General features: G+C 43.8%; 1 protein-coding gene across 3 annotated transcripts in view; it reads right to left on the bottom strand.

Moving 5' to 3' along the window:
- Nucleotides 1-27,023, bottom strand: part of TNS3 (tensin 3) — a 621,029-nt gene that overhangs the window by 13,310 nt on the left and 580,696 nt on the right. For all 3 annotated transcript variants that reach the window (XM_073630678.1, XM_073630677.1, XM_073630679.1), the window contains one exon: nucleotides 18,015-18,183. In XM_073630678.1, coding sequence (XP_073486779.1) covers nucleotides 18,015-18,183 — 169 coding nt within the window. The remainder of the gene's footprint in view (nucleotides 1-18,014; nucleotides 18,184-27,023) is intronic.

Consider the following 27,023-nt stretch of genomic DNA (forward strand, 5'->3'; position numbering starts at 1 on the left):
TGCAGGGGGGGGATACTAGTCACAGAGCGGTCGTAAAACTTTAGCATAATGTGTAAGGAAACCAATATCTAAATTCAGGCCATTATTCTTCGTGTCAAAAAGAAGTATCATTCTTAGTTCAAACGTTTTCCTTTCCTGGATAGTTCTGAAATTCCCTTTAAGAACTAAGACATTGAGGTCTTCTATAGTGTGGTCCGATTGTGAGAAATGATGTCCCACAGGTGTGCATAAACTGTCTTCTTTATGTTCTTTGATGGTATGTCTGTGCAAATTCCTTGTCAAAAGAAGTTTATTGAGTATACAATGTTATAAAGATACATAAAGTAAGTTTACAAGGATCTATAAAGTAAGCTCATTGTTTTACAGTAGGGTTTATATAGGTAAATATCATGAAATTTCAAATATTAAACATTGGGTTCACGTAAACCTAAATTAAAGATATATATCATTTCCTTAGTTACTTTTGTAGGTATTTAAATGATTTATACCTACTATACATATTGTTTACAAATAGAGTGTATATAGGTCAAATAAATTCTGATAATGAGCTTTAATCATAAGATGGAGAAAAGGAAAGAGAAAGAAGAAAAAGGGTTGAAAGGTAGAGGTATGGTCCACAAGGTTGTCCCGCTCATCAGTTTATTATTCTTTTTAGTTCTCTTTGAAGCCTTAGAATGGGTGTCTCTGTAAGTCATTTAATCTGTTACCATGGCAATAGGACAGAGTCATTGAAGTTTGACAGGAACTGTTGTTTTATCCAAGGATGCCAAAGTTTTTCAAATTTTGGAATTTGATTTTGATCGATGGCTACCATCTTAGCATGGGACATTGTATTATTCATTCTGTGAATTGTTTCTGCTAGTACCAATGTAGGAGATTTCCATGCCTTGGCCACTATGTCTGTGCAAATTCATCCTCGCTTGCAACTTCTGTCCTGTTTCACCAACATAAGATCCTTTGCTGCACCTTTTGCATTGGATGAGGTACACAACATTACTTGAGGTACAGCTGTAAGATCCCATGATACTGAAGGTCCCATTTGTGTGTGTAACACTTTTGGATAGATTTATCTGGTTGCATAGTTTGCAGCGTTTTTTATTGCAGGGTTTGCTACCATTATTTGTGACTTCATAATCAGAGTGAAGTTTCCTGCTGATTAGTTTGTGTCTGAGGTTGGGTGGTTGTCTGAAAGCCAATAATGGGGGTTGTTGGAATATTCCTTTCAGAGTTTCATCCTCTGTTATAATGGGTTGTAAATCTTTGATTATCTTTTTGATCCCTTCAAGTGCTGGGTTGTATGTGGTGACTAGAGGTACTCGGTTATTTGTTTTTTTCTCTGTGTATTGGAGGAGATTTTCTCTTTGGGTTTTCAAGGCTGTGTTTATGCTGTTGTTGATGGTTTTGTCTTTGTAACCTTTCTTATGGAAGGAGTCTGCCAGTGTTCTGAGATGTTTATCTCTGTCTTCTGGGTCTGAACAAATTCGGTGGTATCTGATGGTCTGGCTGTGTATGATGGCCCGTTTGGTGTGTTGGGGGTGAAAACTGGAACTATGAAGATAGCTGCATCGGTCAGTAGGTTTTCTGTATATCGACGTGTGTAGCTTGTCATCCCTGATGTATACTGTAGTGTCCAGGAAGTTGACATGTGTGTTCGAATAGTCCATTTTTAGTTTGATAGATGGGTGAAAAGTGTTGATCAATGAGAAGAATTGGTTTATATTTTCTTCACCTTCAGTCCATATCACGAATATATCATCAATATAGCGATAATATCTGTATGGCTTTTGTTGTATGCTGTTCAGAAATTTGTCCTCCAGGTCAGCCATAAATAAATTTGCATATTGGGGTGCCATTTTGCTTCCCATAGCAGTACCCATACACTGGAGATAGATGTCATTATTGAAAGTGAAGTAGTTGTGTGTAAGAATGAATTCAATGAGCCGTGTCACATCCTCAGCAGTGTATTTGTGGTCTGGTGAGGATGATAAGAATCTGTGACATGCCGCCAACCCATCCTTGTGAGGGATGTTACTGTACAGAGATTCTACATCCATAGTGACTAGAAGTGTATTAAGTGGTAATTGTTGTATATTGTTAAGATTGTTCAGAAAATCAGTGGTGTCTTGCAGGAAACTTGCAGTGTTCATGACTAAAGGTTTTAACATGTTTTCTACAAGGCCTGAGATATGTTCGGTAAGTGTATTCATACCTGTTATAATGGGTCTGCCTGGATTTCCTGGCTTGTGGATCTTGGGCAGCATGTAGAAGTCTCCAATTTCTGGATTATCCGGAATCACATTGATGAGTTCTGAATGTAGGTGGCTTGGTATTGTCGCAATGAGACCTTTTAATTGCTGAGTAAAATCCTGGGTCGGATTATAATCCAGTTTTTTGTAGTAAGTAGTATTTGCCAGCTGCCTCTGGCCCTCTTGTATATATTTGTCTGTATCCATCACAACGACTGCTCCCCCTTTATCTGCTGGTTTGATGGTTATGGCCTGATTATTGCGCAGGTCATGTACAGCTCTTCGCTCCAGTGGTGAAAGGTTGTATAATATTTTCTTTTGCTGGGTGGATATCAGGGATGTAACTCGCAGCCTGAAGCTGTCAATATAGGTATCCAGTTTGGGGTTGCGTCCTTGTGGAGGTGTGAAGTTACTGTTCTTTTTCCTTTTGTAACCTCCTATTGTCCTAGGATTCCTTTCCTTACTGTCAAAATATTGTTTGAGCCTTAGTCTCCTAAAGAATTCCTCCATATCTGACCATACCTGTAATTTATCCAATTTGGTGGTTGGGCAGAATGTGAGGCCTTTGGAGAGGACTGTTGTTTCTGGTGTAGTAAGTTGATGATTTGACAAATTTATGATTCCGAGTTCCTCTGTTATATCCACATTTTCTGTAAAGTCAGCATTTACACAAGGGATACCTTGGGATTCTGGATTGGCTTCCAAGTTGCTGATAGCAGGAGTTATAGAAGTTGTGTTTGTTTTGTGTTGTTTAGGTTGTATCCAAAAGGTCTGCTCTTGGTGTAGCTTTTGGAGTTTTTTTTGCTTCCTGTTCATGGCAAGTTTTTGCAGTTGTCTTTGTAAGGTTTCAATTTCATCCTTAATTTGGTTGATGCTTGTGGGGTCCAATGGTGTTGAGGTTTCAAACACCAACTGCTTTTGTTTCCGGATTGTTTCCCTTTTACCATAGAGTTTATGAATGAGGTTGTTCCTTAACCTTTCGCTGGTACGTCTGCAGAGTCCTTCTGCATAAGGAGAGAGCAGTTAACACAGAAAGAGTTTTGTTTAAAATAAGGAAGTTAAAGTGTCACGGGCCAGGTTTAAAATTTGGATTATCAGTATGTTGTTAAAATAAGGATTTTTGTGTAAACGTACCCTGTTTGTTTGTTGAAGTTATAATGGGGTTGGTACAGGTGGGTCGGTAAAATGTGCAGATCACTGTTCAGCAACAGGCACAGGTACAGAGGGCGGTGGGGGCTGATTCCCAGACATCGGGACATGGTGCCTCTACTGCACCAGACATATCTGATGTAGGGGAAGAGGACTGTGAGACCGAGGCTTTGGGGGAGGCATCCACACCTGCACCCACACCAGGAAAAGGTTCGACCAAGGGCAAAAAGAGAGAGAGCTGGTGCGGAGGCTAGAACCCTTGCAGAAAGCACCCCACCTCGTCCAATGAGCTGCCCCCGATGCTGGGGTCTTGTGAGACTTTGCGAGATTACGGTACCAGAGATTTATAGAAACACCGATATGTCAGTTTATTGGGCAGTGATAAAATTATCGCTGCTAGGTACACTAACAGGGGGACACGGTTACTGTTTTGGGGGAACTGAATGAGGTAGAGGGTAGTTAAAAATCTTCTTCCTTCTCCCTCAGATTCCCTCTTCACTCCCCGATTCTCCACCTCTGAGCTGGTGAGTTTGGGGGTGTGAATTCTGACGCTGAGATCGCAACTTCATAAACTGGCCGTTTCTGTGTCGATTAGTGAGGATTCTCAGTGTGCGGAGATCATCGGAGGGAGAACACGTTTAAACACTTCTCCCGCGATTGTCTCTGTTTCATGGACTGTTTGTGGACTGTGATCAGTGACAATCCTTGGGATCGCCGCTGTTCGCAGTTTCATGAGATGGACACCTAAGTAGAGGAAAGTTGTTAATAGAGAGAAACGCTTAATTTTATGTGTATGTGAATTTTTGTCTTGTTTTGGAATTCCAATTTAAAGTATGAGTTGTTTTTTCTTCTGAATGCAGATGGATTGTTGGGTAGTTGATACATGTCCTATGACTCTGCCAAGACAGAGAGCGTTGCTAAAGTGGGCAGGTGAGAGGGACAGAGTAGGGTACTCATCTGTGTGGGGTGCTTTAAGAGGATTGAATCGCGGATTTGGACAAGGAAAAGTTACTATTTGAGTGATTCCTCCTGTCCAAAGTATTGTTTAGCACAATGCATGGAGGTATATATCCGCTCGCAGAGATCTGCTATTTTGCTTCAGGTGGAAGAGGGAATCAAACCACCGACCAGGCCTTCACCACCGCTTTTGTGGAGAGCACACAGCTATATTTGCATTCCATATTCAGCGAGTCAGAGAGACTTGCTGTACTGGAGAATGATTGTCAAAGAAGGATTTAATTGAGAAGAGTTATCTATATAGATTTAAAATGTTGTACATGTTTATTGTTAAAATGTTGCAACTATTGTCAATCTATTCATGAAATGTGTTGGGCACATATTAAGCCCATGTCCACTACATAGTAGATTGAGAACATTAAAAGGGGAATGTGACAGGTCACTGATAAATTACATGTATGCGCTGGTACCAAATGTTTTTTTTGAGGAATCTGATCAGATACAAATTTTTAAAAGTAGCATTTCAATTTATGTATAGGGTATCTTGATTATTTTGGTTAGAGTCTGACTTTAAGGACTGTTTTAGTTGTAGTTGCCAATCTTTACATTATTGAAGTTAAAAGGTGTTTCTTTTCTAATAACAGCAAATGTGCTATATTTGTGCAAATGGTTTTAATTGTGTTGAAGCTGTATTAACAATGATTGGGAATTTTAAAATGTTGATTTTAACCAAATACAAGTTTAAGAATATTATAATTGAGAAGTATATCTGTGCTAAGAATGAGGAAGTTTTATATTCTGGGTGGTATTGCCAGATGAATTGTGGTTGGTAAAGAAAAAGGAAGTGACTTTAAGGTTGTGTAATTCTATGCACTACAGAAAAATATTAAGGTTTTAAAAGGTGTTTAAAGGTGTTCAAAGGGGAAATAAGAAAAAATGGAGAGTGAGTGGATTGGCCAAATGAATGTGGAATGAGAAAGTGGTTGTATTGTGTTTAATGAACGCATAGGGTATTATTTTGATTAATAAAGTATTTTAAGTGTGTGTTTAAAATTTACACAAGTTGTCTCATATTGTGTTTAGGCCCATGCTGGTAACAGAAGTGTGAAATTTGGGAAAAAACGTTGCTGCATATATTGAGTGCATGAGGTACTAAAATGTGATGGGAAGGATTTGTTTGAAATAAGCAATCAGAATGAATATTCTTGATATTTACCTTTTGAATTCCCAGAGTGTCAGTCATGAAGTGTTGATGATGTAATGTTGTTTATCCATCAATGTTTTGTTTGTGCTGATGATCAGACATATTTGCAAAGTTGGGAGACTTCTGAGTCAGAATATGTGTTTGGGTAAAATGTTCTGTTCTAAGTCCCTCGGGTCCACTTGGGTCCCGGGAATAGAAGAAACTAAAGGGGTTTAAGTTTTGTTGAAGTTCTGCTGTAATACTGGATTTGGAAAAATGTTTAGTTAAAAATATTGAATCTATATAATGAAAACCCTTGCTGAGAAACATTTTCATTCCTGCTTGCTTTACTTATGTTTGAGTCAATGAAGAATATTATTTTTAATATCTCCAATGGTTAAGGCCTGAATTGATCAGGTAGATTCTGTGATTACTCATGTCGGATAGGGAGTATCTGCCCCAGCCAGCATTCACCCACAGCCCCTTACACATGAAGAAATGCCCACCCCAGTCATACCCTACACCCCCATTCATACCCTGCCCTATACCCTATCCGGATGAAGAGATGACTACAGTTTTTACATGGAAATCTTCGTCGTTCATCTTTGTTGTTAAAATACCATAGGAGGTGCTTAAATGACTAAAGGCGGACTCCTGCTGGAAAGTGTTCCTGGGAATGACACCTTGAGGGCAAGCCAAAATGACGCAAACCCGAGGTTTACGAAATTTCAGTGAGCACCACATGAGAGAGATCCAGATGTGCCAGCCCGAAGACCCAGGTCTAGCCCAATGCATCAGTTCCAGTTTGTCTGTGGATATCAAGTTCTGTCCTTACAAAGAGGCAGTGTTTCGGGGTAGTGAACTCATGTCTATACATATGAATGATCACAGAACTGAACCAAAGGTTTTGGGAAAAGTTGAGGAGAATGAGAGTTATAATGTGGACATTTCCTTTTCCTTCCTTTTTTTGCAAATATAATGGACATTCAGAAGCCATCCAAGAGACTTTCTTTTTGTGTATTTCTTTGGGACTATTTTTATTTGGCCTAAAGGCTGTCATGCCCCTCCCACTTATTTTTATGGACTGTCACGCCCCTTCCTCCCTTTGCATTCCATGGACAATTGCTATGCAGCTGAGATTACGTGTTTATTGTTTGCTATTTTTGCATGTTTAGAATGTGGTCCAGGTGAGGGTCAGGGGCATATTGGGATTGTTGTTGTAGTGTGCCCAGGACGTGCTCAACCACTTCAGTGTGTAAGATGGTTTGAAACTGCAGCTGTTGGATAATGTTTGGAGGGATGCTGGCATGAGCACTGTACTATATATGTACTGGTTCCCATGTCATCCACCAGCCTCTGTGTTCTGGGGGGGGGCTTAAGGTTATATGTGCCCCACCCGACAACACCACTAATAACACACTCATTAGACATAGAGGGGATGTGTATTCAAAGTCTGAGGGGACTCCACAGTGTTTGACACCTTAGATCGTGCACTACATCACACTATCTATACCTTCATGCATACCTCTGACCCCTATACTGAGATGGCTAGGCTACTCTCACAGCTTGCCCTTACAGGATTCTCTGAAGGTGCCCAATGGGTCCTTAGCAGACAGCCACTGGCCTTGGGCAAGAGCACGTACATTTGTTATGGAAGCACATGCCATCCATGGATTCCGGGTGATCCCAAGGGATGGTGTTACTTGGCCTCATTGGTTCCGATAATGGGAATTCTCGGGGACAGTGAGGAACGTCACTTGCTCAAGGCTGGTGTTCATCCTAAATGCCCCCTCAAACCATTATGCCAGGTCATTGTTTTTGGAAAAGGACATGATCTGGGCATGGTTCCCCTCGGGAACCTAAGGGGGTATTGACATGATGAAAAGGCTAAATAATTACTTGGGAACCCCCTGGGTAACATGGGATGGTTTGGTTTCAATGGAGCATTTTCCTGGATCAGGGATATTGCTGTGTGTATTGTAGTTATTTTGCTCCTGGCATTACTTCTGTGTGCCTGCTTTGAGTTTGTTACGTGTGTGTCACAATACAGAGAAGTCAGTCACCTTCGTGTCTGAAAGAGGGGCTTGTAGTAATATGACTAAACAGAAGTGACTCCATCTTTATATAAGTTCATATAAGATTGACTTGGGTTAATCTGCTAGTTAGTTTACTTTCTGTATTCTCAGACTGTGACAGACTGTAATGCCGCGTACACACGAGCGGATTTTTCGACCAGACTGGTCCGACGGACCGAGTCTGGCGGACAATTCGACCGTGTGTGGGCTTCATCGGACCTGCAGCGTTTTTTTCGGTCGAAAATCTGACGGACTCCACTAGTGAAAGGCATTTGGCTCTTCATAGGCTGTGGGAAAAAGTGGGCAATTAACTATGCCGGTCAAAGTAAGGCATGGAGAAGCCAGGCTGCTAGAAAAAATAGATTTTTAATACAGCTTACCTGTAAAATCCTTTTCTTGGAGTACATCAAGGGACACAGAGCACCATAATAATGACTATCTGGGTTATACACCACCTATAAGTGATTGGACACTGGCAACCAATAGACAGAAAGTTCCCTCCATATAACCCATCCCATACAGGAAGTACCTCAGTTTTTGTAGCAAGCAATGAAGATCCCAGAAAAGAGGGGAGGGACCTCTGTGTCCCATGATGTACTCCAAGAAAAGGATTTTACAGGTAAGCTGTATTAAAAATCCATTTTTCTTTATCGTACATCACGGGACACAGAGCACCATAATAATGACTATCTGGGATGTCCTAAAGCAATGTCCCTGAGGGGAGGGAGACACCATTATAGAAACTGCCACCAAAGGAGGACCTACTCCGTTATTTGTAATACGCTGAGGCCAAAGGCAGTATTTTCTTGACATCAACCTGGTAAAAACCCTGTAGACGTATAAACCAAAGACCAAATAGTGGTCTGCTACCCCTGGGCCACCGACATCTGATGATGGATGGCCCAAGATACTCCCACACCTGGTAGAGAATCTCTCCCCAGAAAAAAATGAGTTTTTTTTTTTTTTTGCCATTTAAACCATAGGCATCATTGATAAACTGGCAGATCCACTGCTAAATATTCAACCTGGATGCCGCCTGCCCTTCCTGGCCTTTTCTGGCAGCACAACCAGGATTCCTGACTTGTGAAGAGAACTCAAGTAGACCCTGAGCGTCTGAACTACCTCTAGAGTAGGTAGCGATCTTTCTCCAGCTGATTGCGGATTTAGGAGAAATATAAAAGGCAAGACACTGTCTTGATTCAAATGAAAAACTAGAAACCACTTCAGCCCCGGACCATTTGGCTGGCCAAAGACCAGAGCACTTTTTGCGATTCGACATTGATAATTGCGCAGTCATGCGACGTGGCTCCCAAATAAAATTGACATCCTTTTTTTCCCACAAATAGAGCATTCTTTTGGTGGTATTTGATCACCTCTGTAGTTTTTATTTTTTGCGCTATAAACAAAAATAGAGTGACAATTTAAAAAAAAACGCATTATTTTTTACTTTTTGCTATAATAAATATCCCCCAAAAATATTAAAAAAAAATGTTTTTTTCCTCAGTTTAGGCCGATACGTATTCTTCTACATATTTCTGGTTAAAAAAAAAAATCGCAATAAGCGTTTATTGATTGGTTTGCGCAAAAGTTATAGTGTCTACAAAATAGGGGATAGTTTTATGGCATTTTTATTAATTTTTTTTTTTTACTAGTAATGGCGGCGATCTGCGATTTTTATTGTGACTGCGACATTATGGCGGACACGGACAATTTTGACACATTTTTGGGACTATTGTTATTTTTACAGCGATCAGTGCTATAAAATTGCACTGATTGCTGTAAAAATGACACTGGCAGTAAAGTAGCTAACCACTAGCTGGCTAGGAAGGGGTTAAGTGTGTCCTAGGGAGTGATTCTAACTGTTAGGGGGCGTGGCTATAAGTGCACGTCACTGATCACCGCTCCCGATCACAGGGAACTGTGATCAGTGTCACTAGGCAGAACGGGGAGATACTTGTTTCATTAGCATCTCCCCGTTCTTCCTCTCCGTGAGATGATCGCGGGTATCCCCGCAGACAGAGTCCGTGGGACCCGCGATCCTACTCACGGAGCCGGCGGCGCGCACGCGATGGCACGACAGGAAATTCAAAGGGACGTACAGGTACGTCTATTTGCGCAACTGTGCAATTCTGCCGACGTAAATGTACAGGCGGCGGTCAGCAAGCGGTTAAGCAATAAAAAATGGATGAGGACGCAACATCACCTTGTGATGTGAGACCAAGCATGGTTCCTTGCATGAAAGAGCCGCCAATACTGACACTCCACTTTGTGAAGTGATAGAAACCAAAGAAGGCACCTTCTGAGATAAAAGGACCAACAGAATCCCCTGATTGGTTCAAAAAGTGGCCTCTGCAAGGACAGTCAAGACCAATTCAAGTCCCAAGGACACAAGAATGGCCTGACAGGTGGGACTGTCCAAGTTACATACTGTATGAGTTATGAAAAAAGGAGTGAGAAGCAACGACCCCTGGAAAAAACATGGATAGGGACGAACCCTGACCCTTAACGGTACTTAAGGTCAAACTCATTTCTTCTACTGATTGGAGAAAGAAAGAGAAAACCTTCCACCCACATATTTTTGCGGGTGCCACTTCCTGGCTTTACGCCAGGCAAAAAAATGTTTCAAGTCCTGTAATTGAAGTTCCCCGAAGCTGGCTTCCAGGGGCTCAACATTGCTGAGATACAGGACTCAAGACCATCAGGTCCCACTGGACTGGGAGTATCCAAAGGAGTAACCCCAAGACCTGCTATGTCTGCGTACCAAGCCCCCCTGGGCTAATTGGGCCAACACTAATATCAGTGTTACCACCTTATGGATTCTTCACAACAGATGTGGCAGAATCCTAAACAGGGAAAAAAGCGTCAAATAAGGGAGAACCAGACCTTAAGTTATTACCAGTGTATGTACCACCATTGGCAGTGGGACTCTTGTCTTGGACACACCTATCCCAAACGGTTGTAGAACTTGAATAAAGGGATATTGCCACAAAGTATTAACAAATTTCACCATTAGGGGGTACCATCATCCTGTATTGATATAGTAGAGAAGAGGGGGAGAATATACAAGGGCTACACCAAAAAATGCCCTAAATCAGTAAAAAATACAATTTATTATATAATTACAAAAGGTACAGGTTACAAAAACAGCATAGTAGTTGTTTCACAAAATACATATAAACAATAACATTTAAAATTAACGTTTGAAAAAACCCCCACGGATGTGTAGAGGCAATCTGATGTGAGTATAGACGTTGACCTCAACAGTTTCGCGGCCAATGCCGCTTCCTCAGGAGGCGTCCAACCATAACATCTACAAAACATATAATCAGAATTACAGTAACACAAATTTGTAAAGTATAATCATATTGCCAAAGGCATAATAGTATTGGAGTATTTAAACAATGTGCAGCATAACTCACCAATAAATGCCCGGGCGGGCAACAGACGGCAATTTTGAGACACTCAAAAACGGGTGTTCCCCCTGGAGGCGGACAAGGATTAAATTAGTATCACATGGGTGATTAGTATCACATGGGTCTGGACATCAGGCTAGTGCCTGTAGAACTTGGAATCTAGTAGATTCCCCTGCAGAGTTCCCCTTGCCACTATCCTATGCCTGGCATATGTATTGGCGATGGAGACAGCACTTGTACTGTCCCAGACAGAATGTGGTACACCTTCCTGAGTCGCATGACCTCTGGTGCTGCCCTGGTGGTTGATATATATATGCCTGCAGAGGCATTTCCAGATTGAACCTACAACAGGTTTGTCCTATAATCCAGAGCAAGGCATACTGGCCAAAAAATTACCAGCTATTGGACAGTATTTTATCCTGTGGAGATCAAGCCCACTGAACTGTAGCCAGCCTTAAGTCAACTTAGAGAGACTGGCATCAGTGGTTATCTTCCAGATACCTGAAAAGGAAGAATATCAAGCACCAATCTTTGCTCTGCATCACCCAAGAAAAAGAGCCTTCCGGCAAAGCAATGCCTGGCTCCTCAAGTTCCCAACAGGGAATGAACCTCTACCAAGACCTGGAGTAGGGCTGTATGTAGAGAACGTGCCTTGACCCAAACACAGCTTCCTTCTGTAGATTGAGGTAAAGAGTATTGAGGTGTCTTCAGCAAGCCCAGCACTGGGGCTAGAAGCTTTGAGAATCCTGAGCTGTGGCCAACCCAAAGGGAAGATTCACAAAAAAATGGCATTCCACTACAATTACAGAAATCCTTGAGCCTGGAAACAAACCGCCACATGAAGATGAGGGCTTACAGATGATTATGAACCCCGAAACCTACCTCTTGCAGAGAGGTCATCACTGAACGTCTAACCTATCTGAAAACAGAAGGATGTTCAGCAGGGTTGGGATCTTAAGACAGACCTCATGTTCCTATTTGACTTTGGAACTGCCACCATTTAATTGTCTCACAATAATGAGCCCAAAACTTCTTCTCTAAGAGCAAATGTAAGGCAAAGACTGACGACTCTGTGACAGACCAACACCCAAGAGGTGCCCTTAAACTACCAGGTTTCTGCTGGAAAAAGATGGAACAAACCACCTTAGAGACTGCCCTAAGTCTTACTGGCCTGAGATACTCTCAAAAAAAAAAAAAATAGCAGCCTCAAATGCTTCCCTCACCCGGGTGGGGAATAGCCTACAGCATCTGGTATCCCCAGGCAGTCTCCCCTCTGTATACTACCCAGGCTTGATCCTGCTTAGGCTTCAATCAACCAAGATCAGGCATGAGCAAGGTGATGTGGCCGCAGTCTGACGAAAAATGAATGCACCAGGACACACTGCAATGCCAAACACCACAGTGGTTCAGATGCACCCAAAACCACTGTCCATCGGGGGATGTGGATACCTACCAGATCACTGAACCTGAGAACCTGAAGCTCCTGCTTCTAGTGCTCCTGCCTCTTTTTTTTGGAACCGTTTAACTGGTACAACACGTAACCTAATAAACAGTCCTCCAAGGATGCAGGCCTAAAACAATGTTGGTTTACCTCTATGCAAGCCCTTAGGTATGCAAGTACCTAGGCATGCAAACATGCAGGTATACAAGTGCTCTTGCCATTCATGTATGCAGTACAGGGTCAATACGCTCATACGGATGTACCCTCAGGCAAACAAGCACCCAGGCAAATAGGCCCATATGTATGTAGATAAATACATGGGTAAATAGTCCCGGAGAAAACAAGTACATATGTATACAGCTTAATGTAATAAACATATGTATGCTGTACAAGTGAAAACATGCCAGCATGTGTTTAAGCAATATGATTCTATGGAAGCATGTGTTCATGCAAATATGCATTTGGGCAAAATATGAAAGTGTGCGCTATATACACGCATTCATGCAACACGTGCCCATGGAGACAGGCATTCTTGCAATAAGCAAGCATGCGTTTATGAAACTTGTTTATGCAACATGTAGACATGTATAAACATGCATCTTTTTGCAACCATGTATTTTTATGTGCGATCATGTATCTTTATATGATCCAGCGTCTATATGCGATCCAGCATCTTTATGCGAACTAGCATTTTTCAAGCATCCTTATATGATCAAGTGGCTTTATGTGATCAAGCAGCTTTATGTGATCAAACAGCTCTAAGTGATCAAGTATTCTTATGCAACCATGGGGGTTATTCACCAAAGGCAAACCCACCCCGCACCACCAGTGTATCGCAAGTGCACTCGGAAGTGAAGTCGCCTGAGATCCGAGGGGGATATGCAAGGAAAATAACAAACAGAATTTCAGCTTGCACACGATTGGATGATAAAATCAGCAGAGCTTCCCCTTTTTTTCAGATGTACCTCTTAGATTCAGAGCGACTACACCCCCAAGTGCACCCGTAGTTCAAAGTGGACTCGCCCTTCGCAAACAACTCCCCACGTATCCTATGTAAACAAGTATGTTCAAGTAAACATGTATAATCTTTATCTTTATCTTATCATAAAGCATTATCTTTATGCAATCAAACATCTTTAAGCGATCAAGCATTTCTGTGCGAACATGCATCTTTATGCGACCATTCATCTTTATGTGATCATAAATAATCATGTCCATTTATATAAACATGTCCAAACATGCATCTTTATGTAAACATTAATAACCATGCATCTCTGTGCGATTATGCATTCTGTGCAACCATGAACATGTATCTTTATGCAAACATGTAAATTCTTGTACATTTATGCAAACATGAAACACCCAATACGAGGACAATATGCGACCGGTCTAAACTATGTGGCATGTTCACCAATGCCAGGAGCCTGGCGGACAAGATGGGTGAACTAGAGATACTGTTGTACAAGGAGGATTTGGATTTTGTGGGAATTTCAGAGACCTGGTTCAACAGCTCTCATGATTGGCTGGCAAACATTCAAGGGTATACCCTATACCACAAGGATAGAGAGGGTAAAAAAGGGGGAGGGGTATGCCTATATATCAAGAATAATGTACAAGTGAATGTGAGAGATGACATCACTGAGGGAGCTAGGGAGGAGGTGGAATCTTTATGGGTAGAGCTCCAGAGGGATGAAGCTAAGGGGAAAATAATACTGGGAGTATGCTATAGGCCCCCTAACCTGAGGGAGGAAGTGGAGACGGATCTCCTATCACAAATTGGATTAGCAGCAAGGATGGGAAGTGTTATCATAATGGGGGATTTTAATTATCCAGACATAGACTGGGCGGAGGGAACCGCGCATTCATTTAAGGCTCGCCAGTTCCTTAATGTCTTGCAGGACAATTTTATGGGTCAGATGGTAGACGCACCAACTAGAAATAAAACATTACTGGATCTACTGATTACCAACAATACAGACCTGATCACAGATGTGGAAATACGGGGCAATTTAGGTAACAGCGATCACAGGTCAATTAGTTTCAGTATAAATCACACAAATAGGAAACATGAAGGGAACACAAAGACACTGAATTTCAAAAGAGCCAACTTCCCTAAACTACAAACCTTGCTAAAAGGCATAAATTGGGATAAAATATTAGGAACAAAGAATACGGAGGAGAGATGGGTTTGCTTTAAGAGCATATTAAATAAGGGCATTAGCCAATGTATCCCATTGGGTAATAAATTTAAAAGAGCGAACAAAAATCCTGGATGGCTTAACTCCAATGTAAAAATGCATATAAAAGCAAAGGAGAAGGCCTTCAAAAAATACAAGGTTGAGGGATCATCCTCAGCATTCAGACTTTATAAAGAATGCAATAAGAAATGTAAGGGTGCAATTAGGACGGCTAAGATAGAACATGAAAGACACATAGCGGAGGAGAGCAAAAAAAATCCCAAGAAATTCTTTAAGTATGTAAACAGTAAAAAAGGGAGGACAGACAATATTGGCCCCATAAAGAATGAGGAAAAACATCTGGTTACAAAGGATGGGGAGATGGCAAAGGTATTGAATTTATTCTTCTCCTCAGTCTTCACAAGTGAATCGGGGGGCTTCAGTAACCAAAACTGCAGTGTTTATCCTCATGACACAACACAGGAAGCACCTACATGGTTAACAGAGGACGGAATTAAAATTAGACTTGAGAAACTTAAGCTGGCCATACACCTATAGATTATCTGCAGATTTTCTATGGTTAGATGGAAAAAGTGGAAGATTCCTCCATCCACACAGTTCAGCGAACATGGAGAGATCTGTTGCACTTTTTCTATCTAACCATAGAAAATCTGCAGATAATCTATAGGTGTATGGCCAGCTTTAACATTAATAAATCACCGGGACCAGATGGCTTGCATCAGAGGGTACTTAGGGAACTCAGTCAGGTGATTGCCAGACCGTTGTTCCTAATTTTTACAGACAGTCTATTGACTGGAATGGTACCAGCTGATTGGAGAAAAGCCAAAGTAGCACCAATATTTAAAAAGGGCCCAAAAAACATCCCTGGGAATTACAGACCAGTTAGCCTAACATCAATAGTATGTAAACTCTTGGAGGGGATGATAAGGGACTATATACAAGATTTTTAGTAATAAGAATGAATAAACATGCATCTTTGTGCATCCATGCATACTTAAGCAACCATGCATTCTGTGAAACCATGATCATGTAAATATGCAAATATGTATAACCATGTATATTTATGCAAATCGTGCGTTTTTAGCAACCGTGCTGTTTCAGCAGGTTTTGCTGGAGATATGCCCACGTTTTACCAAACGTGTATATTTAAACATGCATTTAAGCAACAAGATTGCAAGCATGTATACTACGCTGCACCTGCTTTTAGAGCAGTCAACACTTTAAAGTGAACTGCTAACCATCCAGGGGTGTTTTAACTTTCAGTTGTACAGTCCCCCCCGGATAAGCAGTAAATATGCAGCATATAATCATGACTTGTCTTCATATAATTCTCCCATAGTAAGTACTCACACTTTGTTAATATCTTTAGGCTGCTGCTATTTCTCCAGAGGCTTACTGAACCTGTTGCCACATGGCATGGCCGCCCTTCCACTTCCTGCCTATATAAAAATATGCCATACTGAGTGAGTCTGCACCCTCTAGTGGCTGGAGGAGAAACCGCAGCCACATGAGTAGGAGTACATAGCATGATTAAATGGCACACTGCTCCTAGTGGCCACCGGGAGAACAGACAGCCAGATTTTTCTCTCTCTCTTTTTTTTTTTAAAAGAGAAACTGCAAACAAATGCAGACTTACCATTCCTGCTGCAGGACTCTGAACATAACAGGAGTCCAATCTTCACCCATCACAGTGAGCTTTGTCATAAAAGACCTTCAGAGACTGGGTCCCCCTTAATCTGGGGTCCACTCCCCTGGACCTGTATAGCACCCTGCAGGAAAGCACCTTGGTCAGAACAGACACTGCACAGGTTTCCATTACGCAGGGTCCGGCGTCATAAGGCTGCAATACAGGCAAAACCTCAAGGAATCTACTCTCCTTCCCATGAGGCTCGAGTACCATCCATTTTGGCTTTCATGCCATCCGAATTGATCCGATCATAACGCCCTTTACTGGGACATTATTAAGTTTTGAAGAGCTTCCAACAGCCATGACCATCACCTTCAAGACACTGGCGAAAAAACTGAGGTACTTCCTGTATGGGATGGGTTATATGGGGGAACTTTCTGTCTATTGGTTGCCAGTGTCCAATCACCTATAGGTGGTGTATAACCCAGATAGTCATTATTATAGTGCTCTGTGTCCCGTGATGTATGATAAAGAAATCTTATTTTATCCCAACGTATAAGGGAGTGGTGTATTATTGGGTTCATGATCAGGAGCCTGTCTCTCGCTGGTAACTAAGTGAGATTTTATAAAGGAATTAGGCACCGACTACATCCAAACATGTCGACATGGGTTATTCACTTGTGGCGTCAAAAAATAATAGAAGTGCCACACTGTCAACAGGCGAGTGGATGTAAACCTTAAAATTTTTTTTTTACTTAAGGCTTGTAACTTGTACAGTATAGAATTTCATGTCATCTGTGTCCAGTCTTGCCACAAAGAGTTAATCCAGCTATGAGCAATCCTCTTATCTTTTTTCAGTGAGATAAAAACAGACAGAGAAATACCAGTCAGTTCTTCCGCATGCTGTGAGTGACAGGTGATTTACATATCTCATGCGCGAGCCTTGGGGAGGCATTATGTGTAATTCCCATCCCCCCTCCTTTCATCCTATGTAGACTGCGGAGTATGTGCACATGCGCAGGAGTGATATGGGGCCATGACCGCGCTCTGCTTCTTCACAGAACGCACTCTGCCACTCCTGTGCATGCACTTTAGTCTACCCTGGCGTGAGGCTTGTCCTCGCAATGCTTGCTGGCCAGGGGAGTGTAGTAGCGGGACGGATTGAGTCCTCCGACATCACAACTCCACCCACCGAGCGCCAGACAGCAGATCCGCCCACAGATTCAGGAATATTGCAGGGCTCCACTAAGCTAAAGGGGTGAATTATAACAGGTAAGGATACATGCAATAGGCATGTATATCCTTCTAGATATGTCCTATGTTATTAAATTAGAAATAATGACAGTGGGTTTACATTTTAAGAAGAGGGGGATAGTTGGCCTTATATAAGGCATCATAGGTTGGCTTGAGATGGGTTCTCAAATATGGCAAATTATTGGTCCAAGTAAGTTTGAAATTGAGTTGGGCTTGTTGGGAGTGCGTCCTGCTGCAGGGTGCTACTTATTGCCTTGGACTTAGTCTAATTAATATATAAGCCCAAGATGTCTGCTACAGCTGCGAGCATGCATGTTAGCTTAGATCAACTGTTTTTTTCTTTTGCACTTATCAAACAGATTTAAAAACAAAATTCTAAGAGTAAATTTAACAGATCAAAATGGAGCAATAAGAGAAGTTCATGGTTAGAGTTTACACTTTAGCATAAAAATGAGGGTATAATGTTCTTACTTCCGTTGATTGTCTGTTAGAGTGATTCCTTGAGCAGACACCTTGAAATGCACCACAGTGGACACGGGAGGTGGATCCTGAATTTGGGTTATGCTGAGAGCTTTCTGCACCGCTTGATACCCTGTAAGGGACTCCATTTCCACTGAATTCAGATACCAAACATTACATGCTGCAATGATAAATTAAATCAGAAAATTAACCAGAACATTAACCACAACATGATTGTAGTTTTGATGCGTGTTTTGCTGTGAGTTGTGTTGGGGCAGCCCACAGAAATGGTGCCAAAGAAGTGCATGAAAAAAGGATTAGTAAGACCTCATCTGGAATCTCAAAAAGGATATCGGTAACTGGTGAAAATGTGAAGGGCAACCAAACTAATAAGAGTAACGGAGGAGCTCAGCTATGACAAAAGATAAACTAAATAGAATTTATTCTCTCTTGCGAAGAGGTTATATAATCACCATGCATAAATACAAAAGTAGTTCATATTTGGAATTTGGTACAGAATTATTCATCACAAAGGAAAAGGGGCAAGTAGACAGGAAGAGAGAAAGATGCAGCTCACAAACACTCTTGTTCTGGAATGACACCGCCCTAGTGAGAACTGGTTCCAGGTGCTGGCTTTGCTAGGTGCAATGAGACGAGAAGAAGTCCTGGATAGCCGCACTCTAGGATAAGGACATCTTTATTGAAGTAGAATACAACAATACAGGCAAATGCAGAGAAGTACAGGGTGGTAAACTGCCTTATCCCAGAATGCGGCTAGCCAGGATTTCTTCTCGTCTCAAAGGAAAAGGGGCACTCTTTATGTCTGGAGGAAAACGGAAAATTGTATACTCACCTTTCCGTAATTTTCCTTTCCTGTCGCATCTTCATGGCAGCATACACTTTGGGTTGTGACTCTGCCTCCACAACCTGATAGGACCACATAGCTATAAATTAATGAGTAGGCACCCACCCCAGTATTCTCTGTATATATAAGTCACCTTAGAAGGGTGGGCGATTGTATGCTGCCATGAAGATGCGACAGGAAAGGAAAATTACAGAAAGGTGAGTATACAATTTTCCATTTTCCTGTCGCATCATGGCAGCATACACTTTGGGGAGTAACTCGCCAGACTGGGTGGGAATGCAAAGTAAGTTTATTGACAAGAAATAGAAGAGTTGGCCTGTATAACGGCCTTCCCGAACTCTACTGCTGATAAGCGTGCAGCATCCACTTTATAATGGGATATAAAGGTGTTTCTGGAGGACCAGGTGGCCGCTCTACAAATGGTTTCCGCAGAGACTCTACAGTAAGCTGCCCATGAAGTAGCCACTGCCCTGGTAGAATGCGCCCTTAAGCCTTCTGGAATCTGCAAGGTGCTCAAGTAGGCCTTCTTGATGATTTTCACCAACCATGAGGCGATGGTACGGGCAGATGCTGCTGGCCTTTTCTAAACCCGTGTGGGATGATTAGGTTTTCAGACTTTCTGAACGGCTTGGTTATTGAGAGGTACTGTAAAACGTTGCCCCTGACATCCAGTGGATGAGGAGTGCCCTGATCTGTGACAAGGGCGGGAGGTCAATCTCCTGGTTAAAGTGAAATGAAGAGGAGACTTTTGGGATAAATCGATCCGAAGGTTTCAGGGTTAGCCTGTCCGGGTAGATCATCAGGTACGGTTCTTTGACTAGCAAGGCTTGCATTTCTGGGACTCTCTTCGCTGATGTAATAGCGATTAGAAATGAGACCTTTAGTGTCAGATCCCAAAGGGAGATGTTTTCAAGTGGAAAGAATGGTTCCCTGGATAAGACTTCCAAGACGGTTGAGAGATCCCATGTCGGAAATGAAGGTTTTCTAGGAGGCCTTAGTTTTAGACAGGCCCTTTGGAATTGAACCACCAGTGGATTGAGGGCCCACTTAACTCCTGTCAAGGCAGAGATGGCAGATACTTGTACTTTTAGGGTGCTGGACCCGAGACCTTTGTCCAGGCCTGACTGGAGGAACTCGAGCACTTGCGCTACTGATGGAGAATAAGAGTCCCAACCTTGATCCTGATCAAAGGAGATAAACTTTTCCCAAATCCTTCTGTAGTTGCTATTCGTGGTAGACTTCCTAGCCTGGAGCAGGGTATCCACTACCTTCTGAGAGCAGCCTTGGCCTAGAAATCTAGACCTCTCAGCCTCCAGGCCGTTAGGTGTAGCTTCTCCGGGCTCGGGTGGAGTAGCTGGCCCTGGGTTAGTAGATCTGCCGACACTGGGAGGGGAAGTGGATCCGCTGTGTTTAGCTGTAGGAGGGTAGTGAACCAAGGCCTCCGCGGCCAGAAGGGAATCACAGCCAGCACTAGAGCTGCTGAATGCTTGAGCCTCAGAAGAAACTTGGCTATGAGAGGAGTTGGTGGAAAAATGTAGCCTAGGCGGAAGTTCCAGGGGTGTTGGAGACAGTCCGTTCCCTCCACTGAGGGAAAGGGAATCCTCGACAAAATCTCTGACACTTCGTGTTCGCTGGCGTTGCTGCGAGGTCTATGTCCGGACGACCCCATGTCTGGGATATGAGGGCGAATGCTTGGGAGCTCAGAGACCACTCGTTGTTGGAAACGAATGTTCTGCTGAGTGAATCCGCTAGGAGATTCTGAGTGCCTGGAATATAAGCTACCCTCAGATCCAGAAGGTTCAGTTGGGCCCATTGCATCACCGGGCCGACCTCCTGCATCATAGAGACGCTCCTTTTACCCCCCTGCCTGTTGATGTAGGCTACTGCCACTCTGTTGTCCATCTTTATGAGAACTTGTTTCCCTCTCAGAAAGGTGCTGAATGCCAAGAGGGCCTGGAAGGCTGCCTTCATCTCTAGAACATTCGAGACAGAGTCCTGGGTTTTGAAATGCCAGCGGCCGCGAGCCGCGTAATGTAGATAGTGTGCTCCCCATGCCTCCAGGCTGGCATCCGAAGTTACTACTTCCTGATGGGGGATGACTATCTGTTTGCATATCCTGAGATTGCAAGGACGCGTCCACCACTGCAGAGATAGACTGGCTTCCTCCGAAATGTAAATCAGTTGGGACACGGACAAACCGTCCCACTGGCGCAAGAAGGAGGCTTGAAGGGGTCTGGTATTCCATTGCGCCCACCGGACCTATGGAATGGTTGCCGATAGAGAGCCCAGAAGACTGAGGCATGCTCTGGCTGGTAAGAACGGAGCCGAGATTGATTTTTTTACTTTCTGGATTAGCAGAGGTATTTTTTTCCGTGGCAGTTCCACTGTATTTGCTTGGGTATCCAGTTCGGCCCCTAGGAAGACCATCCTTTGGGTAGGCTGGGTGTTGCTTTTTCCCCAATTTATTATACATCCCAAACTTTTTAGTATGGAGACTAGGATCTCGTGATGTTGCACGAGTGATTCCCGGCTGTTTGAGAGGAGGAGAATGTTGTCCAGGTAGTGGTGAACCCTTAGACCTTTCTCTCTTAAGGAGGCTATTGCTGGTAATAGGACCTTTGTGAACGTTCTGGGGGCTGTCGAGATCCCGAAGGGAAGACTCTGAAACTGAAAGTGTCCGTGATCCACCGAGAAACGCAGGAATCTTTGGAATGCTGCATGAATTGGAATATGCAGGTAGGCGTCCTGGAGATCTATGGAAAGCATCCAGTCTCCCAGATTTATGGCCTGGAGGATAGACTGCAAGCTTTCCATCCTGAATGACTCCACCCGGATGGATCTGTTGAGATTCTTTAAATCTAGAACCGGACGTAGATCCCCCGATTTCTTTTGACGAGGAATAGTGGAGAATAAAATCCCCTGCCCCTCTGTGCTGGCGGAACCTTTACTTTCGCCCGCTTTTGGAGAAGATCCTGAACATAATTCAGTAGTGACAACCTTTTTTCCCGAGATGGAGGAATGTGGGTTGGACGAAATTGATCCCTTGGGGGTCGATTTTTGAAGGACCACCTGTGGCCGAAACTGATGGTGGCCAGAGTCCATGTATCCTTTATGGTCTCCGCCCAGGCCAGCTTGAATCTGGAGAGTCTTGCTCCCACTACCGCTGGCTGGATGGGCGCACCTTCAAAAGGGCTTCTGATCACTGGAAGCGGGAGTCTTGGGCTTTTGGAACTTCATAAAAGATGACTGAGGATTTTTCCAGCTCCTTCGGTACTCTTTCCCAGGTCTGTACGCTTTTGCGTCTCTATACCTCTCCGGAAGGTTTCGCTTAAAGGGAGGAGGTCTCTGCTGTTTGGGCCTTCTATCCGAGGGGATGAGCCCAGATTTGCCACCAGTCACCTTAGAGATAGCTGAGTCCAATTTTGTCCCGAAGAGGTTCTCCCCGTCAAACGGGATGCAACACCAATTGGACTTGGAGGCTGGATCCACCGTCCAGGGCTTCAGTCATAACGCTCTTCTGGCCGTTACCGAGGCCAGCATAGACTTTGATGCAGACCTGATGGTATCGACAGAGGCCTCTGCCACAAAGTCGCCCGCCATGCTTAGTTCTTGCAAAGCTTTAACTATTTTTTCCTGGTCTGCACCCTCCAATACGAGCTTCTCGGTGTTTGCAGACCAGCTCGAGATGGCTCTTCCCACTGCTGCAAGCGCTATCGCAGGCCTGCAGGCGCCTCCTGCCGACAGGTAAGCCCTCTTGAGGTCCGTGTCGATCTTCCTATCGAGCACGTCCCTGAATGTTACCGCGTCCTCTAACGGGAGTGTAACGTGCCTGGCTAGGCACATCAAAGATGCATCCACCACAGGAGGGGACACCAGGGGGGTCACTTTAGGCTCCTTGAGCGGATACAGCTTAAGAAGTCTGTTATTCAGACTAGATTTCTTCTCTGGTCTTTGCCATTCCTCCTTAATCAGGTCACCCAGTTCGTCTATAAACGGAAAGGCCTCTGGATCCTTCTTAAGGTGAGGGAAATATTTCCTTTGTTTTTGTTGAACCTCCTGGGGTTCCTCCCATGCTATTGTCTCCTTGACCGACTTGACAAACGGCTCTATTAGAGAGAAGTCAAAGCCGGCCGATACCTCCAGACCCTCATTATCGGACAGAGAGTCTTGCTCCCTTGATGTGCTGGCCCGGGCTGGAGAGGCACTGTGGGTAGAAAAATCCGCTTCCGCTATCAAGGCCTGCGGAGCTGAAATTCCAGCGGATTCTCCAGTATCCGAGTCTCTTTCTTTTGTGGCCTCCTCTAGGCATTTTTGACAGGCCAGTTTATCCGGGAGGGCCACCGCACCGCAAACCCAGCAGGCGTTCCTGGAGGGATGGGAGTGGCGTGCGGGAGACCGGGGTCTGCGTGAAGGAGATCTTCTATGGCGGGATCGACTGTGTCTAGAATATGATCTAGACTGGCTCCTTCTGCGACTTCCTCTCGAGCGACTTCTCCTGCGATAGGAACGGCTCCGTCTGTGTCTGGAGGGACTTCTTCTATGCAAGGTCACTCTCTGTCTTGAAGCAGACGTTCCTGAGGACCTGATAGGGCTGACCAATTTAGGTAGCATTAGTAGTGCTCTCTTTTTCAATCTTCACTACTTACCATGTCTTCCCCCCCCTTACCTATTAGGCTGGCGGTGATCTGCTGGGGCAGCGGTCTCCATAGTGGAGGAGTGGTGAAACCTGCAGAAACAGTAAGGATTAAGACATGCAGAAAGGAATAAGGTTTAGGGGACAGCTGGACCAAAAGACAGGATACCTACCTTTGTAGAGCGTTTTCTAAGAAAAAAAAACTGTCTCGGGTCAGTCATACAGCAACAGCAAGGAAACACTGACCTTGGGGCTTTTTAAATCTGCTGCCATTAGCGCCGAGCGCTCGCGCATGCGCAGTAGCGCAGCGAGACACCCGGCGCCATCTTGGAACCTGGCAAAGGCAGAGAAGCGCCCTGAAACGACGCACTGCGCTTGCGCGAGAACGCTCGGCAATCACAGAGGATGGTTTGGAGGACAACAGAGCCCAGAAGGTAGGAGAGAGTGGGGGGGGGGAGACCGCTGCACACAACTAAGCCTATTTAAGGCTTATTTCCTGAGGCCAAGCGGAGACTCCCAAGGCCATTCCACCAGCAAGCCTATTTAAGGCTCTATATGGGTTGCTAACACGTCAAGCCTGTTTATATCCTGGTCAGGCAGAAATATGACAAAAAGGGGGTGCCCCTGAGATCACCAGAGTGGGGCTCCTTCCATTTAGCTCGTTTAGAGGCTGTACAGGAAAGACTTCCACCCAGGAGAGGCTAGAACCTGGTTGGGGCGAAGCGGTAAGGGGGTGCTGATCCGTGCGGTCCTGACAGGTGAGGAAAAAAAAAGAGAATACTGGGGCGGGTGCCTACTCATTAATTTATAGCTATGTGGTCCTATCAGGTTGTGGAGGCGGAGTCACAACCCAAAGTGTATGCTGCCATGATGCGACAGGAAAACAGATTTACCCTCCACATACAGAAAGCTTCCGAGCTGTGAAAATGTAGAATAGATTTCCTTAGGAACTAGTTCTGGCCATCTCAGTAGATTGTTTTAAAAAAATAGCTGGAAGCATTTGTAAATACACAAAACATAACTGGACATGAACCATAAGTAATAACACTAGAGATTGTTGAACCAGGGAATATCCGATTGCTTTATGGGGGGGGATTTTGTATTGGTTGAACTAGATGGAATTGTGTCTTTTCTCAACTTATGTACATTTTTTTTAACCACTTAAAGACCGAGCCTCTTTCTGAGATTTGTTATTTACAAGTTAAAAACAGTTTTTTCTGCTAGAAAATTACTTAGAAACCCCAAACATACATTTTTTCTAACCCCTAGAGAATAAAATGGCGGTCGTTGCAATACTTTCTGTCACACTGTATTTGCGCAGCGGTCTTATAAGCGCACTTTTTTTGGAAAAAATATACTTTTTTGAATTAAAAAATAAGACAACAGTAAAGTTAGCCCAATTTTTTTTATATTGTGAAAGATAATGTTACGCTGAGTAAATTGATACCCAACATGTCACGCTTCAAAATTGCGCTCGCTCGTGGAATGGCGACAAACTTTTACCCTTAAAAATCTCCATAGGCGACGTTTAAAAAAATTTACAGGTTGTATGTTTTAAGTTACAGAGGAGGTCTAGGGCTAGAATTATTGCTCTCGCTCTACCAATTGCGGCAATACCTCACATGTGTGGTTTAAACACCGTTTTCATATGCGGGCGCTAGTCACGTATGCGTTTGCTTCTGCACGGGAGCTCGTTGGGATGGGGCGCGTTTAAAAAAATTTTATTTTCTCATTTTACCTTTTTTTGACATTTTTACACTGTTTTTTTTTTTTAAATGTGTCACTTTTATTCCTATTACAAGGAATGTAAACATCCCTTGTAATAGAAAAAAGCATGATAGGATCTCTTAAATATGAGATCTGGGGTTTTGACGTCGCTTCCGCCCTGCAGTAATATGGAGACGGGTGGGGGCCATCTTCCCCTCACTCGTCTCCATACCCAGCAAGAGGACAGACGCCATCGCCTCCGCCGAAAAAATCTTGCGGCGAATCCGTCGCAGAGACCACTTTTATCTTGTAGCTGACCGCCCGCTGAAGAAGAGGATACCGGGGTTATGGCAGCTAGCTGCTGCTATAACAACGATATCCCCCTTCAAAGTCATCACGTAAAACAACGGTGGGTGGTCCGGAAGTGGTTAAAAACACAGAGCACGGGGCGGAGCCAGCAGCTGATATGTGAGCAGCACTGAGACAGAGCTACCTGCAGGACAACTAATCCTTCAGACATCCTGGGTGTCAGAGACACAGATTCTCCACACCAAAGCCTTCAATACCCTCTCTGGACCTGGCTGAACACGGCAGTATGGTTAAATATGGGCGAGCATCCATGGAATCCTCAGCAGACCGTCTCTCTCAGTATGCCTGGGGATCTCAAGATGGCCGCGGCCATGAGGCAGAGGAAAGACACCACAGCAATACACAGCAGAGCGGACCAGATAAATCCCCTTCTCACTCTGGCAAGGTAAGCCCACTGCCTCCTAGAACTAAGGGAATGAGGAAAGGACTCTCCCTGGATGGGTTACCACAGGAAGAAATGGGAGATATAATGCCAGAGGTGGGGGAGGGGGAGCCATCTCTGAAACAGATTATGGAAGCTATATGTACCTGCCAGGCCACACTGACTGAACACATTGATGGCATAAGGGCTGAGATGTCGTTTTTAAAGAATGATGTACAGAATATTAGAGAAAGGGCCACTGAAGCTGAACACAGAATTAGTGACCTGGAAGATGTAGTCTGCCCTTTGGAGAATAAAGTTCAACACATCCACTGTGAAGTAAATGCTCACACAGATAAGCTCAGTGATATGGAAGACCGCCAAAGGAGGAACAATATTCGCCTGGTTGGTTTCCCTGAGAAGGCAGAGGGCAAACAAGCTGAAGACTTCCTTGAAATGTGGCTTAAGGAAAATATGGCGAACGATACCTTTTCACGCTTATTCGCCATAGAGAGGGCTCATAGGGTGCCATCTAAACCTCCCTCTCCTGGGTCTCACCCGCGTCCAATGATAGCCCGGATTCTACATTTTAGAGACCGTGAAAATATCCTTCGCGCTGCCCGCACTATAGGAGACTTGCAATTTAATGGTAACCAAATTTCAATCTACCCTGACTTTTCTGCTGCTACACAGAAACAGAGAGCCAGTTTTGTGCATGTCAAGAAAAGACTCAGAGATCTCCAGCTGGCCTATAGCATGTTGTATCCTGCAAAACAGAGTGGTGGATAGGGGAAAAGTTTCCTTCTTTAGCTCTCCCATTGAAGCCTCTCGCTGGCTGGACACTAGGGGGCGCAATAGCCCTGAAGATAGACACTGAAAGAAAGACACACATCCTTTTGATGGATGCCACTGCAGCATACCTCTCCAATCTTCTTTTGCTTATCAGTCATGAGACTCAAAATAGTGTCCTTGAGCTCTGACACCTCAACTACACCGTGCTTGTCCTGCTCGGTTCTACATGTTGGTTCAAAGTTCATTCTACTAAATTTCTCTTGGATACAAGAGGTTTTTTTCTCCTTCCTTTTA

Source organism: Aquarana catesbeiana, linkage group LG05, assembly GCF_042186555.1.
Source record: "Aquarana catesbeiana isolate 2022-GZ linkage group LG05, ASM4218655v1, whole genome shotgun sequence".
Lineage (NCBI taxonomy): Eukaryota > Metazoa > Chordata > Amphibia > Anura > Ranidae > Aquarana > Aquarana catesbeiana.